General features: G+C 33.0%; 1 protein-coding gene across 1 annotated transcript; it reads right to left on the reverse strand.

The window, feature by feature from the left end:
• Positions 1 to 9716: 9716 nt before the first annotated feature.
• LOC149557137 (uncharacterized) lies at positions 9717 to 12564 on the reverse strand. Its single transcript, XM_089830110.1, has 4 exons — positions 11813 to 12564; positions 11590 to 11677; positions 11086 to 11513; positions 9717 to 10902 (listed from the first exon to the last, which is right to left on the reverse strand). Exons 1-4 carry the CDS (start codon positions 12562 to 12564, stop codon positions 9717 to 9719), a joined length of 2454 nt encoding a protein of 817 aa, XP_089686236.1.
• Positions 12565 to 22708: the final 10144 nt, after the last annotated feature.

Raw genomic sequence — 22708 nt, forward strand, 5'->3', positions numbered from 1 at the left:
GATGGTTAAGGTTGGGTTTATATTTATAGTTAGGGTTGTATATAGAGTTACATTAGGGTTAAGGTTAGGGTAAGGGTTTGAGTCAGGGTTAAGGTTAGGGTTAGGGTTAGGGCTATGGTTTTCGTCTAGATTAAAGTAAGGGTTAAGGTTAGAGTTAGAGTTTTGAGTCAGGGTTAAGGTTAGAGTTAGGGTTAGGTTATGGTTTTAGTGAAGGTTAAACTAAGGATTAGGGTTAGGATTAGAGTCTAATTATAGTAGAGTTAGATTTACAATCAGGGTTATATTTAGGGTTAGAGTTAGGGGTAGGATTATGGTTTTAAAAAAAGTAATTTTCTTTTTGGCATATTGTAATGTAAAATGTTATAGTCAAACATAGGTATATGGTTAGGGACAAAGTTACCATTACAGTTAATGTTAACCTTAGGGATAGAATAAGGGTTAGGGTTAGCATTAGGGTTAGGGATGGAGTTAGGGTTAGGGTTTGAGTTATGGTTAAGGTTAGGGTTAGAGTTATGGTTATGGTTATTGTTAGAGTTATGGTTATGGTTATTGTTAGAGTTATGTTTATGGTTAAGGTTAGGGTTAGAGTTATGGTTATGGTTAAGGTTTAAAATTAGAGCTAGAGTTAGGATTAGGGTTAGGGTTAGAATTAGGGTTAGAAATATAGTTAGGATTAGAGATAGAATTAGGGTTAGGGTAAGGGTAAGAATTAGGGTGAGGGTTAGAATTAGGGTTACAAATATAGTTAGGGTTAGTGTTAGGGTTAGAATAAGAGTTAGGGTTAGGGTTAGAGATAGAGTTAGAATTAGAGTTAGAATAAGGGTTGGAGTTAGAGTTAGAGTTAGAGTTAGGGTTATATTTAGGGTTAGAATTAAGGTTAGGATTATTATTAGTGTTAGAGTTAGGGTTAGGGTTAGTGTTAGGGTTATGGTTAGGGTTAGCATTAGGGTTAGGGTTAGGGTTAGTGTTAGGGTTATGGTTAGGATTAGCATTAGGGTTAGGGTTACAATTAGAGTTAGAGTTAAAATTAGAGGTAGTGTTAGTGTTAGTGTTAGTGTTAGTGTTAGTATAAGAGTTAGAGTTAGAATTAGAGTCAGGGTACAAGTTAGAGTTAGAGCTAAAGTTAGAGATAGAGTTGTGGTCAGGGTTAGATTAGGGTTAGGTTAAAGTTACCTAATTAGATTTAGGGTTAGGGTAAGAGTTAGGGCTAGGATTAGGATTAGAATTAGGGTTAGTGTTAGAGTTAGAGTTATATATAGTGTTAGGGTTAGGATTAGGGGTAGGTTTATAGTCAAAGTTAGGGTTAGGGTTAATATTGGGGTTAGGGTTACACAAAGAGTCAGAGTTAGCATTAGGGTTAGAATTAGGGGTAGGGTTAGAATTAGAGATAAAGTTAGAATTGGAGTTAGTGTTCGAGTTAGAGTTAGAGTTAGATCTAGGGTAAGAATCAAGGTTAGAATTAGGGTTAGGATTAGAATTAGCATTAGAGTTAGAGTTAGGGTTAGAATTAGGGTTAGGTTTAGGGTTAGGGTAAGAATTAGAGTTAGAGTTATAGTTAGGGTAAGAGTTAGGAATAGAGTTATAGTTAGGGTTAGAATTAGGTTAGGGTTAGAGCTAGAATTGGGGTTAGGGTTAGAATCAGGGTTAGAGTTAGGGTTATATAGGTTCGGGTTAGGATTAGGGGTAGAATTGGAGTTAGAATTAGGGCTATATAGGTTCGGGTTAGGATTAGGAGTAGAATTGGAGTTAGAATTAGGGTTACAAATATAATTAGGGTTACAGATTGAGTTAGAGCTAAAGTAGGGTAGGGGTAACAATTAGGGTTAGGGCTAGAATTAGGGTTACAAATAAAGTTAGGGTTAGAATTAGGGTTAGGGCTAGGGTTAGATTTAGAGGTAGGATTTGAGCTAGAGTTAGAGTTAGAATTAGAATTAGAACAAGAGTTGGAGTTAGAGGTAGGGTTAGAATTAGGGCTAGGATTATGATTAGCATAAGGGTTATGGTTAGAGTTAGGGTTAGCATTAGGGTTAGGGTTATAATTAGTGTTAGTGTTAGGGTTAGAATTGGGGCTAGAATTGAGGCTAGGGTTAGGGTTAGGGTTAGAATTAGAGTTAGAGTTAGGGATCAAGTTAGAGTTAGAGTTAGGGATCAAGTTAGAGTTAAAGTTGGAGATAGAGTTGGGGTTAGGTTTAGGTTTAGGGTTAGGGCTGGAGTTAGGGTTAGATTTAGGTTTAGAGTTAGAGTTAAGGTTAGAATTAGGATTGGGTTTATAATTAGAATTAGGGTTAGGATTAGAATTAGAGTTACATATAGTGTTAGGGTTAGGATTAGCATTATATATAGTGTTAGGATTAGGATTATGGGTAGGATTAGGGTTAGAGTTAGGGTTAGAGTTAGGGTTAGTGTTAGGGTTACAATTAGAGTTAGAGTTATAATTATAGTTAGGGTTAGAGTTAGAGCTAGAGTTAGAGTTAGAGTTAGGGTTAGAATTAGGGGTAGGAGTAGAGTTAGGGTTAGAGATAGAGTTTGAGTTAGAGTTAGGGTTAGAGTTAGAATATGGGTCAAAATTAGGGTTAGATTTAGGGTTAGAATTAGAGTTAGCATTAGAGTTATAGTAAGGCTTAGGGTTACGGCTAGAATTAGGGTTAGGGTTAGAATTAGCATTAGATTTAGGATTATAAAGGATTAAGGTTAGGGTTAGGGGGAGAATTAAAGTTAGAGATAGAGTCAGAGTCAGAGTTAGGGTTAGGGTTAGGGTTAAAATTAAAATTATCTAGTTAGAGTTAGAGTTAGAGTTAGGGTTTATGTTATTATTACGGTTAAGATAATTTTTGGGTTACTAATCATATTATAGCTGATGTTAGTGCTATTATTACACTTTACCTTGGTGTTAGGATAACTAACATGTTAAATTTTAATATGGGTTAGTTCTATTATAGTGCCCATGATTAGTGCTATTATGATATAAGTTATTACCCTTTTTAATAATGTAATCCCTCCCCCCCCCTCTCTCTCTCCCTCTCTCTCTCTAACTGCACCCATTAATATCTCCCCCCACTATCTAAATATACTCTCTCTCTGTAGTCTCTAGTAATGCCCCCTAATCTGTCTCTTTAATCTCTAGATACACCCATACACCCACTTATCTCTCCCACCCTACTTCCTAGATACTCCTCCTAATCTCTCTCTCCCTTTATGCTCTCTAGATACACCCCTAATCTCTCTCTCTCTCTCTCTCTCTCTCTCTCTCTCTCTCTCTCTCTCTCTCTTTGGGTGTGTGTGTATACATATTATCACTTATAAAAATATAATATTATTTCTAGTTACTTGTACATATAGGGTTAAGCTAAGGTATATAATTTACTAAATGATTAGTACAATCATATATAGAGTAAGAGTTAACGTTAGGATCCAAGGTTTACAATTTCATTTATATGACACTTGGTGTTATGGTTAGGGTTAATAAGTGGTTAAATGTTACACTAAAATAAGGGACAGGGTTAAGGGAAGTATGAGATTTAGGTGTAGTGTTGGAGTATTTGGAGTACAACTATGGTCAAATTTGGGATATATATGTTATACAAATGACTTGAATAGTGGAAAAATTAATTCATGAAAGGGAAGTTATAAGTCCCAACACAACAATTCAGATGATGTTAAAAGTGTGAAAGAATATATAAGAGTCAATTTTATGAAAATTATTTCTCTATGATGATGTGAGAACATTATATATTGTTGAATTTTTAATAATGCTGATGCATTTTTTATTGCAATGATTAAGAATTGTAATCAATAAATCTCCCTATCATTAATGAATCTATTTAGACTTATGATTTTCTTTCTTAATTAATATATTTAGTAGCCACATCCATTGAAGAAATTTTTCGTACAACAATAAATTTATTTTGTCTTGTTCTCTTCTCCATGAAAGTTACATTGAACAATGGGGAAATAAAATTGCCAATACAACTAATTAGAAGTAAAAATTTGAAACCGGAGACAAGAATGAACTATATACAAAAAATATATCTGTGATGGTCTCAATACATGTCACATTCTTCAATGATTAGGATTCTTTTGTGACCTTTATTTGAACAATTATTGTGAAATACTTCTTTCATCATTGAGGGAAACCCATCCACTTTTGTAGATGTGTCACATAGAAATTTTTATGCATCTTTCATATGCATTTCTTTCATTTCCTCAACATAGTCAATTGGAAATATTGCTTCTCTACAATTTTAATTATAGTTGTGTGCGCCTCTTTAATTATTTGTAGGCATTTGTCAAACTCAATCTTGACAAAATCATTTGAGATCATTGAAGTAGTTAGGCTATAGTATCCAATAATGATTGATTCTCTATTCAAGGTATCCATAACTGAAATAGTAACCTACAAACTTATAAACAAAAATCAACATATGGAAATAATCATAATGAAAAAGTATTAATAGTTAACATAAATTATTTGAAATGAATAATGTTCAAAATAACATAAATAAAAATCAAAACTATTTCAAATGAAATAGTTAGATTGTAATGTCTAAAATATGGTGGCATTGTCTTCCACTTTTCAAACATCACAAACATAAATATTAATAAAAATCTATATATAGTATGAAAAATATTTAAATAAAACACATATATAATCTAATTAAATAATGACAAAATATAAACTAAATATTGGATTTTTTTAATTTTAAGTTAATCACTAACTTTAATAAAATACAAATTTTATTGATAAGGTGACCTTCTTGTCCACATCAATGATTAAATTTAATTATGAAACATTAAAAATATAAATATTTTGAAACATGCAAATATAAAACTATTATGAAACATACAAATCTAAAACATGGAAACCAAAAGTATTTTGAAATATGCAAATCTAAAACTAATGTAAAACATAGAAATGTCAAACTAAATTGAAACATGCACATTAAAAATCTGCAAAAGAAATGCATTATCAAATATCTAAATCAAATAGTTTATGAATCCTAAATATAAATCAAACATACAAGGCTAAACTATATGGAACTTTAATCTACTCCTGTTCACATACTCTAATTGCTCCAATAATCTCCATCTCTTCCTCCCTGCAAAAACACAAAATAAAAATGAAATGAGGAGAATTTGTTTTATAATTTATGAGAAAACCCTCATATCCCCCAATAGATGTCTTTTGACATTCCATGAATTTGTTTCAAATTCCCCCACTCCTCACAAAAAATAAGCATGAATGTGCATGCAAAAATATATTTAACAAAAAGAAAATGTTTTATATTTAAAATTTTAATTAAGTTATTTCAACCCTATTTTCTTGAGTTCTATTTTTTGGCCTTATTTTTTTAGGTCCTATTATTTCGGCATCCATTTGGCTTAATATTATTTTGGCTAGCTATTCTTTCAAGAATTTTATTTTATTTTATAATTCAATAATGATAAAATATATACTAAATATATGATTTGTCTACTTTAAATAAATAATTAACTTTAATAAAATATAAATTGTATTGATATGGTGGCATTCTCATCCAAATTAATGATAAAATTATGCTTTGAAACATGAAAATATAAATACTTAGAAACATGCAAATGTAAAACTGTTGTGAAACATTCAAATCTAAAACATGCAAACCAAAACTATTTTGAAATATGCAAATCTAAAACTAATATGGAACATGCAAATATAAAACTAATTTGAAACATGCACTTTTAAAATATGCAAATGAAAAGTATTATAAAATATATAAATCAAATAGATTTTGAATACAAATCTAAATCTAAATCAAGCATGCAAGACTAAACTATTAAATGCAAGCCTAAATAGTTATGAATAGAATTCTAAATCTAAATGAAATTAATTGAAATTGAAATCTAAATCAAAGTAGAATATTATAACTAATTTTGAATTTCAATTTATATCTACATCTAAATCTAAATGAAAATGTAAATACAAAATAGAAATCTCACCTGCAAAAATGTTACTCCAAAACTTCAATATACTCCTATTCAAAAACTCTAATCTAATCCTCCAATAACCTTCACCTCTTCCTTCTTGCAAAAACATAAAATGAAAATGAAATGAGGAGCCCTGGTTTTATAACTTCTGAGAGGCTCCTCATATCCCCCAATAGATGTCTCTTCACATTCCACGAATTTGTTTCAAATTCCCTCACTCCCTGCAAAAAAAAAAGCATGAATGCGCATGCAAAATTATATTTAACAAAAAAAAATCATATTGAAATTATTTCGCCCCTATTTTTTCGGGCCCTATTTTTTTGGGTCCTACTTTTTCGGGCCCTACTTTTTCGAGCCCTATTATTTCAGGCCTATTATTTCGGCCTCCATTTGGCTTCCTATTATTTCGGCCAGCTATTATTTTGCAAATTCTTTTTTAATATTTAATTTGAAAGTTTGTAACCGCTCCCAATTCTTTTTTATTGACGGAGAATCTTTTTTGGCATATTCTCGTGCTGTGATTGTATAGAACGCCTCTCAGCGTAACAAGTCAGTTTTTCTCTCACTCCACTTTTAATTTTTATTTTAATATTTATTAGTTGTTATTTCCACTTTTAATTATTAACTATTATTTTTCTTTATCTATTTATTTTAAAATTATTATTTGTGATCTATATTAACTTATATTGCAATCTATTATTTTTTAAATTGATTTAGATTGTAGCTTTTAAATTCTTTTAATTGCAGTACTAAAATAATTTTAAAACTATAATTTAAATCAATTATAAATAAGTTTAGTGTTAATAAATAACACATTTTCTGTTGCTCAAAATGTTTCCTTAAATACTATTTGATTTTAAAATTAAAGTTAGTAGGAGATAAGTTTCAATTTTGATTATTAAACATATTTCTTTTCATTAGTAAGTTTTTTTTGATATATTCACAAAGAATTATCAAGAGAAAAGTTATACATTCAAAAATTAAAAAATAGACATTTAAATTGGTGAAAGTATTCTAAGATATTCATGTAACAAATGTCAGTTGAAATGGTTTTTTAAATTTAAACACAAACTCTCATAGCATATTACATATTTAAAAAATTAAAATTATTATATATAAATAAAATAGTCACTTAACAATACTCCGTCAAAAAAATTATTATGAAAAAAATATTAGAATGGAAAAAATAGCAAATCCTCTCACAAATATTCTAAATAAGTTATAGAAAATAAAAATCAATATTTAAAAAAAAACTAAACTAATATAAAATTAAAATTAAAATAATAAAATATTTTAAAATATTTTAAAAATCAAAAGTTAAATAAAAATATTTAAAAATATGAGTTAAAATGGAGATAACAACTAATTAATCTTAGGCAAGAGCCTAAAATACAATGGTAAATTGTGAGTCTCTTATATGAGAGGTCTTGGGTTCAACTCTACACAAGCTTAATAAATATTAATAATTAATCGCATCACATAATAATAATGAATCTTGGCTTCAGCCTCTCACCGATCCAAAAAAAAAAAAAAAACTAATTAATTTTTTAGATAAATAGAAAAGAATACAAGAATTAAAAGTGGAGATAAAGAAAAACACTAGAATTAAATGTAGTGAGAAGAAAATAATTATGACTACAATTTGTGGGCAAACTATAAGTAGGTCTATAGAATTTTATTAATGACAAAAATATTCACTAAAGAGTCTACAATAAAGGAAACTTCAAATTTAGATCTATTACTTATAATAATAATAATCATGCATGTGCATTTCTTCATTAAAATCTTATGAAAATAATTGATGCAAAGTGAAAGCCTTAGTGATTTGCAATAATTGAATTTTTGTTTATTAAATTATGAAAAAAAATAGAATGAAAAAAAAAGCAAATCCTCTCACAAATATTATAAATGAGTTATAGAAAATAAAAATCAATATTTAAAGAAAAACTAAACTAATATAAAAATAAAATTAAAATAATATCTAACATCAATTTTAAAAATCAAAGCTTAAATAAAAAGATTTAAAAATCCAAATTAAAATGGAAATAACAACTAATTAATTTTTTAAATAAATATTATAAAAATACAAGAATTAAAAATGGAGATAAAGAAAAACACTAGAATTAAATGTAGAGCGAGATGAAAACAATTATGACTACAATTTGTAGGCAAACTATAGGTAGATCTATAGAATTTTATTAATGACAAAAATATTCACTTAAGAGTCTACAATAAAGGAGACGTAATAATAATAATAATAATATGTTTTTTAAAATTCATGCATGTGCATTTCTTCATTAAAATCTTATAAAAAATAATTGATGCAAAGTAAAACTGTGTGAAAGCCTGAGTGACTTGCAATAATTGAGTTTTTGTTTATCTGTTTACATTGTTTTAAAACTATACTCAAACATGAAGGAATTGGTGATCCCAATTCATCCATGAAATGGGAGAAAACGAGGGTGGTATCAAAGATAAATTGTTCTCACAATTTGGCAAGGTTGGTTTCTTTGTTCTAGCTCCCTACATCATTTTAAAATTGATTATTTTGAAAATTAACAGTTTTGCTTGTATAGTTACAGATTTTGCTTGTATGATTACATATTCTGCAGATACCACCAGGCCATTTGCACTTCAGGAACCTGAGAGAATCAGTGTGGCAAACAATGGGAAGACCAACATAAGCTTGCAAAATCATGTTATAAGTTCTTCTATGGGAATCCGTGATAGCATATTTATCCTTAAGAACATCCCAAGGCATAATTTGATCATACTCAAAGAGATCCATAAATTGTTTAATACCTTTATTAGCCCACTGCCTGGCAAAACACCCTTGGGTAAGGGCCAAAGGTTTACCATTTAGGTGGAGATTCCACCAAATGGATCTTTCACCATGGAGTTGAATATTGGAATGAAACTCCTTGTTAGTGATGAATTTCCTAACATGATCCCAAGCCTTCCAAATAGACCTAAAAACCACAGAGCCTTGAACCATGACAGTAAAATTACCAAGAATGAGGTCACAAAAGGGGAGGCTAGTCCAAGACTTAGCTTTTCTAGGAACACCCCTCTCAATATTGCTCCTAACTAGCACTTTCTAAGGAGAATCACCCTCCATGGACTGAAAAATCCATTTGGCAGACAAGGCTATACCTTGAGTTCTTAAATCCTTCAGCCCAAGTCCCCCAAGGGTCTTGTCAGTGTGGCACCAAGCCCACTTAACAGAGTGGATCTTTCTATTCCCTTTGCCATCAGACCAAAGGAATTGTTTGATGGACTTTTGGATTTTAGAAATCTGATAGTTATTAAAACACCAAGCAGAAGAATAATATATGGTGTATGAGGACAATATCTTCTGGCAAACCTGAATTCTGCCTGCCAAAGATAACGCCCTGTTATGCCATTTGTTCAGCTTTTTATCAATCTTCCCTTTCACCCAAGACCACATGTCTTTGAGGTTAGGCTCCACCGAGAAAGGGATGCCAAGATATCTAATGATCCTATTAGGACCACCCCATTTAAAATTGTATTGGAGAAACCAGTCCGGGGGCCGCTCATCCCAACCTAAACAAATTGATTTAGCTTGAGATATCTTAGCCCCAAAAATAGAACAAAAAAGATTGAGTTTAACTTGCACGTTCCTGAAATTATTTTTTGAAAGTTCAAGGAATAAAGCGGTATCATCCGCAAATTGACAATTGATGAGCTCTTCATTATTAGGCAGATAAATACCTCTGACCTCCGGAGATAAGGAATTATCTCTGAGGATATAATAAAGAGCTTCCAAAGCTATGACATTTGAAGAGAGCGGGTACCAGAGGGCACCCTTGTCTAATGGATCTCCCAAGAGAAAAAGGAGCAGAAAGAATACCATTGACCTCAACCTGAGCAGAAGCATCATTAAGAAGCATAGCCACAGTGTTACAAAAGAAAGGAGGAAAACCAAAAGCATCCGGCATCATAAGGATAAATCTCCATTCAATCCTGTCATAAGCCTTCTCAAAATCCAAAAGGAGCATGGCAGAGTTTTGATGAGAGTATCTAGACCAATCCATGGCTTCCCAGCTAGTTATGAGATTCTCAAGAATATATCTACCCTTGATAAAACCAGTTTGGGTAGAATTAACAAATTTAGGAAGAATATTAACTAGCCTAAGAGCCATCATTTTTGCCAAAATCTTGTAGGAAACATTAAGAAGGGTAATAGGCCTCCAATTCTTAATAAAGGTTTTATCCCCTTCTTTTGGGAGAAGTTTAATAATCCCTCTATTGATATCCTGACCCAGGGTACCTTTATTCAAGGCTTCAGAATAAAGATCAAAGAGATCCTTACATATCCATCCGATGTTGGACTTATAGAATTCAACTGGGAGATCATCAGGGCCTGACGCTCTATCATTATTAAGGGCCTTAATAGCACCTTCAATCTCCTCAACAGAAATATTATTAGCAAGAATAGCAATATCATCAGGATCAAGCTTTTTAGGAATAAGCTTCCTACAATGAACTCTAATCGACTCAGCCTCAGGAGAGTCTTCTGAAGCAAAAAGAGTCTCATAATAATTAGCAAAGGCCAGAATAATAGACTCAGGGTTAGATATGTCCTGGTTATCAATCGAAAGTCTATCAATAGACTCTTTAATACGTTTATGCTTAAGAAGTTTGAAAAATAATTTCGATCCCCTATCCCCAAATTGGAGCCAGTGGGATCTAGACTTGATCCTGGCTCCCCAAATTCTAACATGCTGATGCTTCCTAAGAGCATCTTTGGTAGCCATAACCTTGGAAAGAAGATCCATATTGGAAGAGTCATTTTGAATGTTCTCCTCGGCAAATTGCAGATCAGAAGATAATTGTTTTTCAACGAACCTATAGTCCTTAGCTTTTTTCAGCCCAATGGTTTGCAAAAAGATCCTCCAGGAGGAGAGGTTAGTATTCCATCTATCAATATGGGATAGGTTCTAAAGATTAATTTTATTTAATCCTCTAATAATCTGCACAGCAACAAGGACATCCTCATCCATGAGGAGGCTGGTGTTTAAGATGAATTTACTGCTTCTAGACTTGTGTTGAAGGGGACTATTGTTAAAATTAACCTTAGTCAAAATAGGGTGATGGTCAGACAGAGTGGTGGCAATAACTCGAACAATAAATCCAGAGATGTCAGGAGGAAAAGAGAAAAAATACTTATTGGCATAAAATCTGTCAACCCTGAAATAAATCCTAGCATTGCCCTGTTGAAAGTTGCACCAGGTGTGCCATAGTCCAGGGTTGGTTTCCTTGTTACCAGCAATAGGATCAAAGAGATAGTTAGAGTTTAAAAATATATTCCAATAAATTTTTTCATTATCCTTCCAATGAAAGGGAATGCCCCCTGACTTATCATCCTGGGATTCAATCATGTTGAAATCACCACCGAAGAGCCAAGGCAAATCTGGGAGATCTATAAGCCATTTCCATAGCTCAATTCTTTCCTTAGGGTCATTTGAAGCATAAATAGCACAGAACCTGAAGGTCTTGTCATCAAACTGTAAAGTAACCCATACTGCTCTCTGACAGGGAGAACACCCATTATTAGTAATATGCTTTTCCCATTTATTACTAATAAGAAGGGTGATTCCTCCTTACCTCTTTCATGGTTGGTGCAAAACTTAATAGCATCTTTCCAAATAAAATTGAGATTGGAGTCCAAAGTGAATCCCACAGACTTAACTTCCTGCATTATAAAGAAATCTATAGAATGCAGAGAATTTAACAATCGCTTGATAACAAATTTTCTATCTGGGGACTCAAGACCCCTCACATTCCAAGATAGGTAATTCATTGAGACAAAATGTTAGAGGTGGAGCACGCAATACCCTCTTGATCAGCAAGGGCCAAAAAATTATTTGAAGACTCCCTTGGTTGAGGCACAAGTGGCTTATCTTTTGAACCAAGTGGTCTTCCTCTTCGCCTAACAGTAGAAGAGTAGGTGTTAACATCATCTTCGATATTCGCTAGAGAATCCACATCCATGCACTGCCCATTGTTAGACTTCGGGGGAAAGGGGGCAGCCAGAATAATTTCAAATTCATAATCCTCCCCAATCTCTTGGAAGATCTTTTGAGGGAATTTTCGAGAGGGCTCACTAGTTTGTGGCTTACAATTGAAATTAGCATGTTGACTGATAGTATTCGCGTTACTCAAAGAAGGACCAGTTAACAATTTAACATGATGATTATTAGGGTTATTGGGGCGAGAATTTTTAGGCATGAAGACACTATTTCCCCTTCTTCTTTTTTTCCTATCTGAAACAACAGTAAAACCATCATCTGTGTTAAGATCAATAGCTAAATCAAGACTGGGGAGCATTTGAAGACCTCCAGAAGTAGGAGTGGTATCACACAAAATGTTCTCAGGCTGAACAGTAATAGCAAAGAGAGGGTTAGGCACAAACTTAGTTGGAACATTCTCAGGCCAAACAATGCTAGGAACAACATTAGTTGAAACATTAGAGGGGTTAGGGTTTACGGTGGGAGGCGATGGGGATGAAGAAGAAGCAGGGGTTGAATGACAAAGAGCATCGTCAAGGGGAGGATTACTGGTGACGAGAGGATTAACCATATTATTAGCTGAATCATTGGAGGGATTAGGCTTTTTCCTAATGATCGGACAATCCTTACGGAGGTGGCCTTCTTTGCGGCAGAGAAAATAGGCATTCAATCCCCCCAAAACCTCTATAGGACAGATATACACATCATTAATGATGTTAATTGAAATTAATAAATAATAATAATTAATTGCATCACATAATAATAATGAATCTTGGCTTCGGCCTCTCACCGATCCAAAAAAACAACTAATTAATTTTTTAGATAAATAGAAAAGAATACAAGAATTAAAAGTGGAGATAAAGAAAAATGCTAGAATTAAATGTAGTGAGAAGAAAATAATTATGACTACAATTTGTGGGCAAACTATAAGTAGGTTTATAGAACTTTATTAATGACAAAAATATTTACTAAAGAGTCTACAATAAAGGAAACTTCAAATTTAGATCTATTACTTATAATAATAATAATCATGCATGTGCATTTCTTCATTAAAATCTTATGAAAATAATTGATGCAAAGTGAAAGCCTTAGTGATTTGCAATAATTTAATTTTTGTTTATTAAATTATGAAAAAAAATAGAATGAAAAAAAAAGCAAATCCTCTCACAAATATTATAAATGAGTTATAGAAAATAAAAATCAATATTTAAAGAAAAACTAAACTAATATAAAAATCAAATTAAAATAATATCTAACATCAATTTTAAAAATCAAAGCTTAAATAAAAAGATTTAAAAATCCGAATTAAAATGGAAATAACAACTAATTAATTTTTTAAATAAATATAAAAAAAATAGAAGAATTAAAAATGGAGATAAAGAAAAACACTAGAATTAAAACAATTATGACTACAATTTGTAGGCAAACTATAAGTAGATCTATAGAATTTTATTAATGACAAAAATATTCACTTAAGAGTCGTATTACTTATAATAATAATAATAATAATTTATAAAAAAATTCATGCATGTGCATTTCTTTATTAAAATCTTATAAAAATAATTGATGCAAAGTAAAACTGTGTGAAAGCCTGAGTGACTTGCAATAATTGAGTTTTTGTTTATCTGTTTACATTGTTTTAAAACTATACTCAAACATGAAGGAATTGGCGATCCCAATTTATCCATGAAATGGGAGAAAACGAGGGTGGTATCAAAGATAAATTGATCTCACAATTTGGCAAGGTTGGTTTCTTTGTTCTAGCTCCCTACAACAATATTAAAATTGATTATTTTGATAATTAACAGTTTTGCTTGTATAGTTACAGATTTTGCTTGTATGATCACATATTCTGCAGATGAAAATGGCGATCTATGAAATGGAAGCGGAGGAGTGGCGCCGTTGCAAGCATATATGTTATTGCAATGTTTTTATTTTCTCAACAGCGATTCCGTCACTCTTAATGCGACATGTTTTGGGGGATCCAGAGATTAATACGAAATTTGGTTTCTACATGCTCATTGCTGGATTTATTTTGAGTCAAATTGCATCCTTGATTGCGTCCATCCTTTTTATGAATAAATATGTCCCTCTTTTGTACGGCAAGGTGGCGCTCCGCAGTGCAAAAGTATTTGCTTTGCTGTTTTTATTGGGCGTCATTGATTTGTTGTTGAAGCTCTCAAATAAGATATTCGTTGGAATATTGATGGCCCCTGCCACTGTTCTTCTTGATCTCCTCATTTCACTCGCCTAGTTGACTTGAAAGCTTTCTTATCGTTTTTTTGTTTTTTTAAAGAGGGGTAAACGTTTTGACGTGGAGCTATGAACCAATGAGGCCACAAACGAGGGACCTCATCCCCATGAGATTTGAATCTTGATGGCAAGGATAACAATGCAACAACTTAACCATCACAAAATGCCACTGTTGGCAAGCTTTCTTATTGTTTTCTATGAATAAATTCTAAATAAATAGTTTCATATAAATTGTCATTGGAGTAACATAACCTCTTGATTCAATGTTACTCTCCTCTATTTTATAATTTTATTGATTTCATATTTTTCAATGTTATGAATAATGTAATTCTCTTTGGCTTCTTTGTCATATAAAGTTATATATGGAAGTTACTTTTATCAAATTTCTATAATAATCATCAGTACAAAGAAAGATTCATTTTGACAGGCCTCTCATATGATCGGTACTTTTATTTAGTGTTTTCTCTTCTAATATTGGGGTGCAACAACCTCTCCTCGTTCCTAAGATTAACAATTTCATCGGGTTTTCTCTGTTTCTTTCTTGCGGTTGAATTATTAAGCATAATTTTTGTTTTTTGACTCTATAATTGTTGTTCATGTCTAAAATTAACTATTTTTTCGTCTTTTATCATAAAAAATGTATTCACACAAATGTTGTTGTTTTGAAAGTTGTGTGGCTAGAAATGCAGTGGATGGTTGCCAACAGTCGTTTCGATCGCACTTGTCTTCACCGCATTGATTCATGAGATTTTAAATGAAGAACATCATATTTTACATGCTTTTCCCCATTTTGTGGACTGTGTGCTTATAAAATATAAATGCCAACCATCAATGGTTTAATGGAATTTTCATGTAGTTAATAATTTCGTGGACTGAATGATTTTAAGGAAATATTATTTTATTTATTTATTTATTCAAATATTAGTTTAGTTTTTTATTATTTAAATATTATTTCCTAATTTCTATAATTTATTGAATAGAATATTTGTTAGAGACTTTCATATTATTTTTTGGTATTTCTCTTATTAATTTTTTATAATAGATTTTTTGATGGGGTTTTTTAAATGATTTTTTTTCATATTTGATAAATTGAATTTAAATAAATAATATTTACTAATCTATTTTAAAAAAATTAATAAATATTATGTTATTTAAATTGAAAATTATTAATAATCTAATGTGTTCACATAAAATTATATTTTAAATCTTCACTTTTAACTATTGTTTTTTTTCTTGCTTATTTAAAAAATAATTACTTTTGATTTAGGTTTTAGTTTTTAAATTTTTTAATTTATTTTTATATTAGTTTAGTTTTTTCTTTAAATATTATTTTTTAATTTCTATAATTTATTTGGTCAATAGAATATTTGTTAAAGACTTTATTATTATTATTATTTTTTTCTTATTAATTTTTCATAATAGATTTTTTTTAAATGATTTTTTCATATTTGATAAATTGAATTTATATAAATAATATTCATTAATCTATTTAAAATATTTTAGTAAATATTATGTTATTTAAATTGAAAATTATTAATAATCTAATTTGTTCACATAAGATTATATATTAACAAGTAATTTTATTGTTGAGCATCAGCTTGTCGTTGCAAGCACAAAAGCATGCAACTGCTAGTGTAAATCTTTACAACATAGGCTTATATTCAAGAGCTCTAGAATTTTACAATATTTTACAAGAAAATTGTAGCTCCAACTATAAAACATTATTTCAACTATTTTAAATTTCTTATTATTTTAACTAGCAGTCGCATGCTTTTGTACATGTAATGAGTACGCTGATAAGAGATGAGATTTAAGAAAAAAATGTAGAATGAATATTAAATAATGTAAATATGATTTTTTTAAAATGAAAATACAAAAATAAAAAAGTTAAAGATTAAAACATAGATATAAAATTTACAATATTTAGGAAATTTAAATATTGCTTAAGAAATGTGTTCAATAATTTCAAGATTTTACAATTAAATTCAATCTATCAAATATGAAAAAAAAAATTCATTTAAAAAAAAAAACCATCAAAAAATTGATTACAAAGAAATACAAAAAAATAATATGAAAAATACTCTAAGAAATATTCTATTGACTAAATAAATTATAGAAACTTAAAAAACAATATTTAAAGAAAAAACTAAACTAATATAAAAATAATAATTTAAAGTAATTTAAAAACTAAAATCTAAATCAATTTAAAAAATCAAAAGTTTAATAAATAGAGATCACAGCATAATCTAATCTCTATTGACTAAATAAATTGTAGAAATGGAAAAACAATATTTAAAGAAAAAACTAAACTAATATAAAAATAATAATTTAAAGTAATTTAAAAACTAAAATCTAAATCAATTTAAAAAATCAAAAGTTTAATTTAGCCGATGGCTATTTGTGGGAGCTTTGTTCTCAAAAATTAAAATTTTGATGGAAAATTTGCAAGTTGGTTGAAAAAATTGTCAGTTTGGTCAAAAATTTGAAAGCCATTTTTGTTATCTCCCTCCACTTTTAACTCTTGTTTTGATATTTATTAGTTGTGATCTCCACATTAGCTCATGTTGTGATTTATTCATTTAACTTTTGATTTTTAAAATTGATCTAAATTTTAGTTTTTAAATTTTTAAATTTTTTTTAATATTAGTTTAATTTTTTCTTTAGGCATTATTTTTTAGTTTCTATAATTTATTTAGTCAATAGAATATTTGTTAGACATATATATATATATATTTTAATTAAATAATCGAGAGAACAAAAAAGAGGTACAGTATCAAAAGAGGGGAGGAGGCAAGCCTCAACCACCCAGATCAAAGTCCAACAATCAGCTAGAAATAGCCAACTAACACATTAAGTAGCAGTTCTAGACATATTATATTTTTATATTTCTCTATTAATTTTTCATAATAATGTCTTTGATGGTTTTTTTAAATGATATTTGATAAATTTAATTTAAATAAATAATATTTATTAATCTATTTAAAAGATTTTAATAAATATTATGTTATTTAAATTAAAAATTATTAATAATCTAATTTGTTCACATAAGATTATATTTTAAATATCCACTTTTTTGGAAAAAATGAGGGGTAAAAATTTATTCAATCAAAATCAAGATATAGAGCAAAGACCAAAGGCCCAAAACAACACTACAAACTCATGTCCTCTACAAGCATCTAATCAATAATCTCACAATACTCAGAAGGTAACTCATTCCTACCATGAATATCCCATCTACCCACATTCTCTGAAGCCCACTTAGCCAGACAATCAGCCACTTTGTTCCATTTGTCAGGGATATGACGAAAGGAGACAGAGTCCAAGGACCTACAAAGACTAAGAATTTGTCTGGCTAAGGAGGCAAGTTGCCAGTTAACATCTTCCAACCACTGATTATTCAACATATCCACAACAATCTATGAGTTAGACTCACAGATGAACTTCTGCCACCCTAACGAGAAGCCATGCTCAATAGCAACCTTAATAGTCAAGGCCTCCATCAAATTATTAGAATGTTGACCCTTATAAATAGAGAGGAGAAAAATGACACCACCATCATTGTCTCTACCAATAGCCCCAATACCAGCATGTCCAGGATTCCCCCAAGAAGACCCATCCATATTGATCTTCAAAAACCCAGTCGGGGGAGGGGACCATCTCCCATCTCTACACACCCGCTGCTTACCATGGTTTGGTCTTTTTCCAGGAATGCCTCCCCGATAGTTATCATCCATGTTCAGATTCCTCACAATAACTTGATCCCCAAGATCAATATTAACAGACATATCACACTTTGCATAAATTGTCTCTTGGAGCCTATCAAGAATCAACTTCCACAATTGGGAGCTGCCAATTTTGACATCAAAAAAAATTATGTGATTCCTTTCTAGCCAAAGGTTCCAGAGAATGAAGACTGGACCAACCAACCAGGCAACCTATAAGAAAGAAGTTTTCGCTGGAGGTCTGCCCAAGCTTTCCCAAAAATCAATAAGAGAATTAGCATGAATACAACCATGACCCCAAGCCTCCCACTATCTATGTCATATCTCTTTCGAGAAGGGGTAGACAAAAAACAAGTGGGAGACACACTCCTCATTGTGCAAGCAAAGAACGCAAATCGAGGGGCCCTGAAAACCTCGTTTGCATAGGTTCTCCCAAGTGAGGCATTTCTTCTGAGCCAACAACCATAAGAAAAAGTTACACTTGGGCCACGAAAAGCTACTCCAAACCTTCTTCCACCAATGCACTTCAGCCAGACCGTGAAGGTTCCTGTCAAGAATAGCATAGCCTTGAGCCACTGTAAATTTACCTTTTGGACTTGGACTCCAAGCCAAGCTATCCCTCCCATTGAGAGAGCTACAAAGCATATCCTCCAGAACATGAGAGAGGAGAGCACAATCCTCAACAGAGCCAGCCATCAGCCACTCCCGAGAATCCTTCCAACAAATCATCTCAACCTACCCCAGGTGCTTAACAGTCTTAAAATGCTCCACCTTAAGCCACCCAACATTAGTAAAGGTTTGGGAGAGGGGGAGAAGTTGGGGAAAGCTAGAAAGAATAGGAGGATGACCATCCCACAAGTCTTGCCAAAATAGAGTATTCGAGCCTCTGTTACAAATCCAGAAGAGCCCCTCCTTAACAAGTTGAGCTCCCCTCTTAAGAGTATTCCAAGTACAAGATCCTTTACCCATTAAAGGAAGACGTGGTACCTCAGAGCAATCCGCACCATGAAAGTACTTATGGGTGAGAATCTTGGCCCACTCTTGATCTTGACTGTTACACCATCGCCAGTATAATTTGGCAGCCAACGCTGTGACAATAAGAGCCATCAAGTGAAGCTCGAGGCCACACGCATGCTTTGGCCTATACACATACTCCCACTTGACCAGGCTCCACTTTGAGGAAAGAAGACTACCAGACCAAAGGAATTGCCAAGATAAAGCATCAAGGTCTCTCACAAAATTAGAAGGGGGGATTTGGACACAACACCTATAAATGGGAAGAGATTGCACCATAGTCTTTAGCAGAACCAATCTCCCAGTAGATGATAACCATCTACAGGTCCAGTGACTAACCTTACTCCTGAATTTATCCAAAATCCCTTACTAGTAATCCTTTCGATGAGCACCCAAGGACAAAGGTACCCCCAGATACATCAGGGAGAGAGAGCCAATTTGGAACCTAAGAATTCTAGCAATCCTAATCTGAATAAGATGAGGAGTGTTAAAGAAATAAATAGAAAACTTATCATCATTAATTTTCTGACATGAGGCTTTCAAGTAGGTATCCAAGGCTTTCCTGGTATTTATTGCCTCACTGATTCTAGCCATGCCCATCAATCCAATATCATCCACAAACTAAAGATGAGAATATGAAGGAAGGTTATTACCCCAACTCCAACCTTGGATAATCCTCTGTCGTACCTGAGCTTTTAAAAATCTGCCAAGACCCTCTGCCATGATAATGAATAAGTAGGGAGATAGAGGGTCACCTTGCCGAAGTCCCCGAGAGGCACCAAACAACTCAGAAGGTTCTCCATTAATGAGAACAGAGAAAGAGGACGAGGTCACATAGCTTAGAACCTAGTCGACCCAATCCACCACAAACCCAAAAGTCAAAAGAATTTTCTATAAGAACTCCCAAGTCACTCGATCATAAACCTTGACCATGTCAAGTTTTATAAACATAGCTTTCTCCTTAGAAGTGGCCATAGAATGGACAGCCTCCATTGCTATCACAACTCCATCCAAAATTTGTCTTCCATCGACAAAGCCACCCTGTTCAACAGAGATCAAAGAACTGAGGAATGGCTTGAGCCTCTCAGCAATCAATTTGGTGATGATCTTATAAACAACATTACATAAAGTTATGGGTTTGAATTGATCCAATCTATTAGCTCCTTCCTTCTTAGGTATGAGAGCCAAGAAGGTAGAGTTCAGAGACTTCATCATCTGTTTATTCCTAAATGATTCCTGAACCACATCTAGGAGATCATGCTTTATTATCTCCCAGAATTCTTGGAAAAATTCAATCGGAAACCCATCTGGACCAGGGGCCTTACCTTTCTTCATATGAAACAAAATTTTCTCCAATTATGGAAGCAGGATAGGATTTAAAAGGGCTTCGTTCATTTCTGTGGAGACAAGGTGAGGGATGCAATCTGAGATGTCTCTCTCCTCAGGCCCAGCTCCAGGATCCTCCCTAGAAAAGAGATCAAAGAAGTAATTGACTGCTTCCCTAGAGATATCTTCACAAGAAAAGATCTGAGTTCCATCTATTAAGACAAGAGAGGGGAGAGAGTTCTCATGTCGTCATGCCTTAACGGAGTTGTGGAAGAAGGCAGTGTTCCTATCCCCCTCCTAAAGCCAATCAATACGAGATTTTTGCTTCCAAAAAATCTCCTCCCGAAGTTCCCATTCATCCAGCTCCTTAAGAGCTAGAGACTTAGCTTCACTCATCTCAAAGCTCAACCCATGGTCACGAATCTGGTGCATAATGTTATCTACCTTGGTTTGAGCAGTAGTCTTCTGAACATGTAGATAACCAAAACACTATTTATTCCATCTCTTAAGCCTGTACTTCACATGTTGAAGCCTCTTACTGAAAGTATACATGGTCGTACCATGATCTGGCATCCCCTCATACCACCAATCCACCATAAGGTCAGGTAAATACAAGTCTTTGAGCCACATCAACTGGAATTTGAAAGAGGGATTCTTGGTGACCCTGTAAGAAGTGATGGAAAGCTTGACAAGCCAGTGATCCGATCTCTAGTCAAGAATTTCAAAACTGGTAATCCACATGTTGTCCATGCAATAACATGAAACCAGAAATCTATCAAGCCTTTCCCAGATAGCCTCACCACTACATCTCCGATTATTCCATGTAAAGACACCATTATTCGGCTTCACGTCAATGAGAAATAATGAGCCAATCATATCTCTAAGTAGATTAGACGATTGATCCAGCCTAGCTAGCCCACCTCTTTTTTCCTCCAGGCTAATGACAACATTAAAATCTTCTGCCATAATCCATGGAAGAAAGGGTTCCAGGGAACGAATGAATCTAATATGGGCCCATAACTAAACTTTACCTACAAAGTCCATAGGAGCATAAATGTTGGATAAGAAGCACCTTTCTCTGTTCTCCAAGCTAGTGGTAATCAGAGAAATGAATGATCGATTGGAGATCCACCATAATAAGGAGACTTTTGTTGGGTCCCAGAAGCAAGCCACCCCTCCAGAACTATTCAAGGCACCCACCCCCTGCCAATAGCCATGGGGCCAGATATACACAGCACACTTAGCCAAACTATCCAATGAAAGCTTAGTTTCCTAAACAAAGACCATATCAGGAGACTGAGACTCAATTAATCTACAAACAGCCTTTTGTCTGGGGATGCTATTCAACCCCCTTGCATTCCATGATAGCACAATCATTTATGGGGGTGAGAGAAATGAGAATCAATGGGTCGCACAAACCCAAACTCCACCAAATTTTCACCCATTATCTTCACTTTCTCCTGATTAGTCTTCCTACCAGTTTTTAATGGTTTATCTAAAGGCCCCTTTTTGAAGGACTTCTGTTGAATGCCTAAAACAAGAGGAGCCTTATTACTCTTAACAGAATCAGATGTCCCCTTAGGCCTATGGGGGTCATTGGACATCACAGCTGGTCCCTATGAATCCTTTGCTCCATGAAGATCCTCGATATCTTGAATAGGAGGGGGCATATCAATTACCAACTGCTTGGCCTGTAGGTCCCTTGTACCAGGAATTTGATCCTCTCTCTACATATCCCCTGCATGAATCTCTTGTTGAATATTAGCCTCAGAAGAGAGATCAATTGGCATACCTTCCTCTTGGACTATGTTTCCAAGAGCATCAAATATGTTAAAAGTGCCATCAGTCCGCCTATCCATCCAGGTTGTCTTCTTACCTTTGCCCTTGTTATGAGATTTAACCTAAGTAAATCCCTCATTGTCAACAAGTCCATTAGATGTTGTAGCCTTTCCCTTGTCCTCCCTAGGGGGACCAAGAGCATCCAAGGAGGGATTCTTATATCTGGGACATCGATGCAGAAGGTGTCCATACTCATGGCAGATTCTGCATCTAAATGGGAGGGTCTCGTAATCCAACTGCGGGATCCAGGAAACAGAGCCCATACAAATCTCCATAGAATCTGGCAATGGATTATTCAAATCAGCTTCAACACAAATATGAGCAAAAGAAATTACCTTACGGTCTTGAGTTTGTGTAGCCGATCCCATAGGTTTTCCCAGAAGCATTGAAATTGAATGAAGAATATCCTCCCTCCAGAATTCCAAAGGAAGTCTCGGCAAGCGAACCCAGATCGAAACCCGAGACGAGATTTCCTCAGCAAAGTTAAAGCCCGTGTGCTAGGGCTTGATGAATAGCCCCACCTGGTTAAAGAAATAAGGGCCATCTTCAAAGGCCTTGTTC

Source organism: Cupressus sempervirens, chromosome 5 (genome assembly GCF_028749045.1).
Source record: "Cupressus sempervirens isolate cs-2001-9-10 chromosome 5, ASM2874904v1, whole genome shotgun sequence".
NCBI classification, from domain to species: Eukaryota; Viridiplantae; Streptophyta; class Pinopsida; order Cupressales; family Cupressaceae; genus Cupressus; species Cupressus sempervirens.